The sequence below is a fragment of the Geospiza fortis genome, unplaced genomic scaffold (genome assembly GCF_000277835.1).
Source record: "Geospiza fortis unplaced genomic scaffold, GeoFor_1.0 scaffold118, whole genome shotgun sequence".
Lineage (NCBI taxonomy): Eukaryota > Metazoa > Chordata > Aves > Passeriformes > Thraupidae > Geospiza > Geospiza fortis.
In genome coordinates, this window is record NW_005054380.1 from 71,385 (window position 1) to 78,900 (window position 7,516).

General features: G+C 41.5%; 1 protein-coding gene across 1 annotated transcript in view; it reads left to right on the forward strand.

The window, feature by feature from the left end:
• Positions 1 to 7,516, forward strand: part of STAG1 (stromal antigen 1) — a 113,492-nt gene that overhangs the window by 8,867 nt on the left and 97,109 nt on the right. Inside the window, exon 3 of the mRNA XM_005425032.3 lies at positions 7,252 to 7,391. Within this exon, the coding sequence (XP_005425089.1) occupies positions 7,252 to 7,391 (140 nt within the window). The remainder of the gene's footprint in view (positions 1 to 7,251; positions 7,392 to 7,516) is intronic.

Here is a 7,516-nt window from a genome sequence, read left to right on the forward strand (position 1 = left end):
CTCAGGAAAGCATAATTAGGACTGGAAGAGTTTCAGAGAGGAAAACCCTTATGGTTGTTTATGGAATGGGACTCAGCAGATCTCATTGCAGCCTCCTAGTCAGAGTGGGTCAGCTTCGGGATCAGACCACACTGCTCATGGCTTTTCCAGTTGGATTTTGAAAACTACCAAGGCTGGAGACTGCACAGCCTCTCCTAGGTGCCTATTCCATTTTACTTCATGATAAATTTCTCCCTTCGTTCTTCTTAAAAAAAAAAAAAAAGACCCAAAAGCAAAAAGCCGTTCTAATGACTAGAAGATAGATGCAAAAACCTTGAAAAGGCTAATCTAGGCAATTGAATTTACCAGCATTATTTGATGTTCAAAGCCAGGGACTTGATAATTGTATTGCTTTATCAAACCATGTTGCCAGCCCATCACTTCCCTCAGGCGAGTTGCCTGGTTCTTACAGGAGGTGCAGCTCTGACATTTTCCCCCCCAACTCTTCACTACCGTGGTTTTTGTTTCCTTCACAGGTACCACCTACCTGTACTGTCAGATGTGAAACAAATTAAAAGGTTTAGTTAAGTTCAGAAATGTTTTTTTAACTTAGATTAGATTTAGTTTAGATGATTTTAATTTCTGTTATAGATCCGAAGAATGGTAGCCCAAAGGCTCTTCTGATTTCTGTGCCTGGGATTTTTTTCTAACTTAAAAATGATGATCTAATAAGATTTAATCTCTTCCTGCAAATGCTGATTTGCTTATGTCCTTAGGCCATCACAGCTAGAGTGGCACATCTGCCATAAACAGACTGACCTCTTGGAAAGGGACTTTACTTTGTGCTGCATGATCCTATTACAGAGCTGCATAGAATATATTCCATTAAATATATGTATGTATTTTAAGCAGGTTTCTGCTGAGTGTCACAGAATGGACTTGACCTTTTATCAGAAAGATACACTACTAGAGGAGGACTTTCCAGATTGTTTTCCAAAGAAGGACAATCTCTGCAGATTTGAGACCTTTGTAAGAAGATGGTGCTCATTTGAAAGACTGCCTTTTGTAGTAAATAGCTGTTCAGTTCATAGAGAACGGTAATGCTTTGGGGGTACCTTCACTTTCTAAAACACTTGGAACTTGTTAATCTTTAAGCTCTCCTTTCAATCCAAGTCATTCCATTCTAAAACACTGCATTTCAAGTAGCCCCCTCACTTCTATACACTGTTCTAATGAATACTTGTCAGAGTAAGCTAGACAGTCAATTTACAAGTAGATGATGTGCATTGGTCTTGCAGAATAGCTCTCAGAATCTAACCTGACTCCTGAACTCCCTGGCCCTCGCTGTGAGTTGAGCAGGGCCTGCACCATGTCCTGCTCCAGTGGCTGGGGCTGCCTGTTGGCCACGTGCTCTTCTAAGCACTGAGTCTGGTAGAGATGCCCATGGAGTGCCTAGCCAAGAGCTGAGCCTGTCCAGCCAGTGGGGTATTGTGGTACACCTGTTTGTGATGCTGTATGTGAGGACATTGTCTGGGTATGTACTTAATGAATTCTGGGAATAGAATTTAATAAATTCTGTTTAAGGAGTGACTTCTAAGAGTACTCTCCTTGAAGTTCCTGAGTGATACTTCCCTCTCTGTCTGCTGCATTATTGAAATACGTGGGTATGGATGTGCTCTCCTGTTCTGCACAGGGGATTTGAAAGCCCAAGGGCTCATGATGCAGTGTGGCATTCACATCAGTGAGCTCAGACTCTGATCAGTTATTTACCCATACTTTTTTGTCTCCTCTTTTGGATCAACATTCTGTTCAGCATTGTTGGCATGCTTTATTTTAAACTACCTGGCCTCACCTTCCCAGGAGCTCAGAATAGCTTGGTTTAAACCTCAGCTGCTGGAGGTTGAGGCAGTGAGAGAGATCCCTGGCTGTGTTTCAGATTTGAAGCAGGAGTAGACAGATTTAATCTCTAATTCAGAGGACAGGGAGAAAAGTCAGTTTGTCTGTTCCAGAGGTGGCAATTTGGGGATCTCTGCTGGTTTCTCTCTCATCCCATACGCAGAGCCACAATGTATCTTTCTCCACTTAAAGCAAGATGAAATAAGGCACTTCTGATGCTTTTGTGCCAAGCAAAGCCTGTACAATTTTGCTTTCAGGTCCTTTTGTAGTTTTTGGTATGGAGGAGACAGACCACAATGCCTTATCTTTGCATTCATATGGGGAATTTTAACTTTGCAGCAGATTCCTGGCCTTATTTAATCTTGCAGTATAGATGTTAGATACAGCAGGGGATTGAGTTTTGCTTCTAGTTCCAAGTCATACGTGTCCTGATTAATAACAGGGAGGAATCCTCTTAGAAGAATTTCTTTTCATACAGTGGAGGTTTGTGGTTGGTGTGATTTACATCAGTGTCCTGTTTCAGCTTGCCTGCCTGATGATTTAGGTCTGTCCCTTACAACTGAAGGGAGTCTGTTGTTCAGTAGAAATGCAGTGCATCTATAGCATCTTTGTGAAGACTTTTCTATCCTGTTACCTGTAGCATTAGATGTTTTCCTTTTAAGCTTTTGATTGGATGGTTCTTGTATTTTCTACAATCTATTCTATTCTTCATTTTTCTGTGGAAATATTCTTTTTTTGGAAGTAAATGCCTCAGCTAGAAGAATTGAAATTATTCAAGCATTTACAGCATACTCTCTTGATTCTTTAAGATGACTTTGAGAGCTCTTGATAGATTTTTAAATCAGGGTGAAAAATTGCACCACCACTCCCAACACTACCTCTACTTTTTTTGTCCTAAACTGCAAGTGCTGCAGCTGAAGCAGCTCTGGGTGCACTGGGTGTTAGGGGACCTGCACCTGTCTTTATTTGTAGGATGAAACTTTTCACAGGGAGCACCTTGTTGGTTTCTACAACCAAAACAGTCCACAGGACTGTGGGAATCCAAGAACCTTCTCCCGAGATAACCATGAAGATGGTATGAAATGTGTCATAGTGGTTTTTTAATCTGGATTAACTCATGAAGACCTCAGGCATTACCATTCTTCCACTTAACACAAGCTTATAACACAGGGCTTCTTGAGGGGCTGGTGCCTTGGAGAGACAAGTTTGTCAGTCTTACTCAAGTGGAGGTTAAAAAGTTTCTCCTACCTTCCCAGGGAAGTGGGGTATTCATTCCTCTAAATGACTCAGTGTGAATGCACATACAGGTGATTGTTTTCAGGTGGTGTGTTAGGAGGAGTTACTGACCTTAAGACTTTCACTGCCTTTATTTCTTCATGAAGAGCATCACATCAGCATGGGGAAAGTTAATGGGAAATGTCAAGCCACTTTTACTTTTTTTTTTTGGTAGTGTGTGAATCAATTTTCACTGTACTACTTGATTTTACAAATGTGGGTCACTGTGTTCTTCACAGTAATTTTAAAGACATGAAAGGAAAAGTATTGTGTAGCTAAATTGTTGCAAAATCCTGAACTGCTGTCATTGTAGTTTAATTGCAGTCAAGGTGAGTATTTTGTTTCCTGTTTGCATTCATTTAAGTCTTAAAGCAACAGGTGAGGTATGTGACAGTCAATATGGCCATTTTTGGTTGTTGCTTCTGTGGCATATTCTGGAACTTCTGAATTTCCTAATGCTGGTGTATATGAACCCTCAGCTTTTGTTGTCACACATTTGAAAAGTCATCAGTAATTTCTGTTTTCATTTGGCACCTCAGTCCATTTTGACAGCACACCAGCCTAGCTATCCTGGGTTTTGGAGTGAAATCACAAATGCAACTGCTGCAGCCTCTCAGCTCCAGGCAGTACTTTTTGTGGTGTATGATTAAAAAGCCTCAAGCATTTTTACTGTGTCATGCTGCTTTATCCCTCCCTTTGGCAGTCCTAATTCACCCACTTCAGGGGGAACTTTCTGGTTCAAAGCTGTAAAATGGTGTGCAATAATCACAATTTTTGCTCTTGTTAGGACTCAGAGGTTCTGTTTTTCCTGTGTCTTGATGAGCATTTGTTGGATTCATGGGAGCAGACCTGCTGCAAATTCGCTCTGATCTTATGAAACATCTCATTTTACAGCTGTCAGTCTGACAGGTTTACCTGGGCCACACTCATTCTTGAGCAGGGCTGTTTCTGTGTGGAAGCTCTTCATGCTGTTAGAGAAAAGGTTTCTTTGTGTTTTGCAGAAGGATCACCCTTTCCTGTGAGTGCATGTGTCTCTTTCCTGGGATGCACAGTTACCTGTGCCTGGCATTCTCAAAGCCAAACATAATTTTTAGATTTGTAGCTTTTGCAACTCCACTTCCACACTTCCAAGAGCACGCTGCCTTTGGAGATATGCCACAGATGCTGTGTATCATGAGTGAGTCTTCTCTGTGTTTCTGCAGATGTACCAGTCCTGGTCCTGCCTTTTCCTTCACTTGCTCTGGTGGTGGTGGTGGGGGATGTCTCCATCCTGGAATACAATCATAGAATACCAGGTTGGAAGGGACCTCACAGATCATTTGGTTCAACCTTGTCTGGCAAAAACACAATCTAGAAAAGATGCCCTAGCAGCCTGTCCAGCTGAATCTGAAGTGTCCAATGTTGAGGAATCTCCAAATTCCCTGGGGAGATTGTTCCAGTGGCTGATTGGTCCCTTTGAAGTAGGATTTCCTACTGAACTTTGTGCTCAGAGGCAGGAACCCGTAGGAAGCTCAAGCCTGTCAACATGGCCTGTGAAGTTTCTTGCTGTAAATTCAGAGACATTATGTGCAAATAATGTTTGACAACTGCATTGTAATATTGTGTGTTAATGACTAAGGGACTGCCATGTGCTTTGTGCTTGCAAAACTTCAGAGCACAAGGCAGTTGCTGGAGGACCTATATATGACTTTGTTTTATCTTCACACTCTGGAGTGAGATTGAACTTGGGCTTCCTGCCAGATGCCTGCTGGGTGGAAGTTCTGAGGAGTGGATGCCCTTTCACTAGTGCTTTTCCACATGAAGACGATGTTAAACCTTGCCTAGTTCAAAGTTCACATTTTGGTTTTTCTTCAGTCTTGAGTAGATCATCTTGTCTACTAGTTTTGTCTCTAGAGGCAGGATTCAATACAGATCCTGCATCTGGATTTTGCTACCCCAGCTTGGATACACAATGGCTTTTGTTAGATGCAAGATTTTTCTCCACTCTGAGAGATGTTCTCATTGTTAAAAGAAGATCTACACCAGACAGAAATTTTGTTCAAGTAGACTCAGTAATATATCTGGTGCTAATTCAGGGCCAGGATATTGAGGTATTTACTTGGATCTGAAGAACCTGGCTTTACCCAGTAGTTTGTCAGAAGTACATGTGTCAGTAATTTCAGTACCTCTTCTGAGGGCTCGGTGGTGATCTCACCCTTCCAGTTCAGACTGGGAGCCTTGGTCAGAGCACCTTCCTTTTCCCAGGATACCTGACAAAGGGAATTTAAACTGGGCATTTACGTGCCTAGGGATTACAGATTTGGAGCCTGTGTCTGTAGTACTCATGCTCAGGTACTCAAACATGTGGCTTTTCTCATTGCTTTCATTAACAAGGTAGCTTTGGATATGTGCATTTTGCATCCATCTCTTACTTCTTTTCCCTTTATTCTTGCAGCATTTAATGCCTCTCTTTCAATTACATGTTGAGAAAAACTGAGTGTAGAGAGGGCTTGCATCAGTTTCTGTGGAGGGCATCAGTTTGCATTCAAGCTTTCATTTAGCAATCCTTGTAGCTAGGTAAAGTGTTTACTGTCTCCCAGATGGAATAAGTGTATGGATTATATCTCTCAAAAGGGTCAATTTACTTCTAATTCTTTCCCATTTTAATAAATAGTGATCACATGTCTCTTTCAAGCTCGGTAGAACTTAAACGTTTCATATGTTGATAATAGTCTTACTGTTACAAGCAGCTTTGCACATATTTAAAAATTCATTGAGGGAGATACTCTTGATCCTAAGTGCAAATATTATCCAAAAAACTTCACAGAGATTGTACCATTATTTTAAGCTTTCCAGCTTGCACTTCTATGCAAGTCCCTAATTGAATATTTGCAAGAGGCAGTTGCACTCTACCTTGCCCTTTGCTTCAGCCCTCTGGCCCCACCTCTTTTAAAGCAGTGATCCCTTTTAAAGCATGGGGAAAACTGGACTTGCAGGGCTCTCTTCTACAGGCTCTCTGCCAGAAATTAGATCCCTTTCTCCTGCAGTAAAATTCTCAATGTGTCTGCACTGCAATATGCAACTGAAAATATTGACTTTGTGTTCTTTACTAAAAGCATTACTAGAAACTCAGCTGACAATATACTTGGGTAAACGGTGCCGTGAGGATATTGTCCAAAATTTAGTCTTTGAGTTGCTTGTGTGTTGTTTTCTTTAACATAATTCCTCACAATAGCTTCATTGTTCTGTGGAAAACAGCAGATTTTGCTTTTGTTTGCCTCACAGTAGGGAGAAAGAATAGAATATGGAAGTAAGAAATCTGATGTTATTTTCCCCAGATTTTTTTTCTGTCTGTTTCACAAGTGACTTAAATTCAGAGCAAACTGTTCAGTAGGTGAGTCTTGACAGGTGGTGTCTATACCACCTGATTAAAACCTTGAAGAACAGAGAGAAAAAATTACATTAAGTAATTTAGTCTCAAAGAGAAAATGTTATAACTCACAAAATTTTGAAGCAAGAGGCTGTTATGGTGATCTGCTAAATCTGGCTGTACCAATTTGGTGATTTGAGTTAAAGAGCTGACTGTGTACACAGTTTCTTATAAAAGTTGTATGAAAATGAAAATACAGAAAATGAATGTTAATCTGGCAAATGTATTTTTAATAACTTACTGTCTTAGAAAGATCATTAGTTAAGATCACCAGTTATTCTCAATGTCTGTGTAAGACTCATACAGGGTCTGACATCAATAGGCGCTCCAGCACTGGGACTTCACCACTGACTTGGGGTGACCACTGCTACCCTTGGCATGGCAGTGGCTTTTAAATAGTCCCTCAACAACTACTGATAAATAAAATTATATGTACCTGACTGGATAAAGTCCTGAGCAACCTGGTTTATTTTCCTAGCTGACCCTGCTTGGAGCAGGAGGTCAGGCTGGAGACCTCTGGAGATGCCTTCCAGCCTGGCTCATCCTGTGATCTTTCTTTGTATCAATGTGTGTGAGGGTGTAGCCACGTAGTGTTTATGGATTATAAAGATAAGGTGGGTGTAAAAAGAAACACTGGGTGATTTCAGATGTAGCTATAATAAACTTTCCCTCTGCTGGTTTTCTTTGCCCAGTCTGCCACGAAGAAACCCCGGAAGTCCCCAGCGGACAAGGGGCGTCCCGACGCTGGAGCTCGGGGAGCGAGTCGTGGGAGAGCCAACGGCCACCCGCAGCAGAATGGAGAAGGGGACCCTGTCACCTTGTTCGAACTTGTGTTCCTCCTTACAATTCAGTGTATCCTGACTGGAGTCCAGTCTAAGCTATACTTTTGTAAACAGTAGTATTTTCTCATGACTGCATTGGTCCAACAGACTGTGTAGGATAAAGTACAGGACTGAG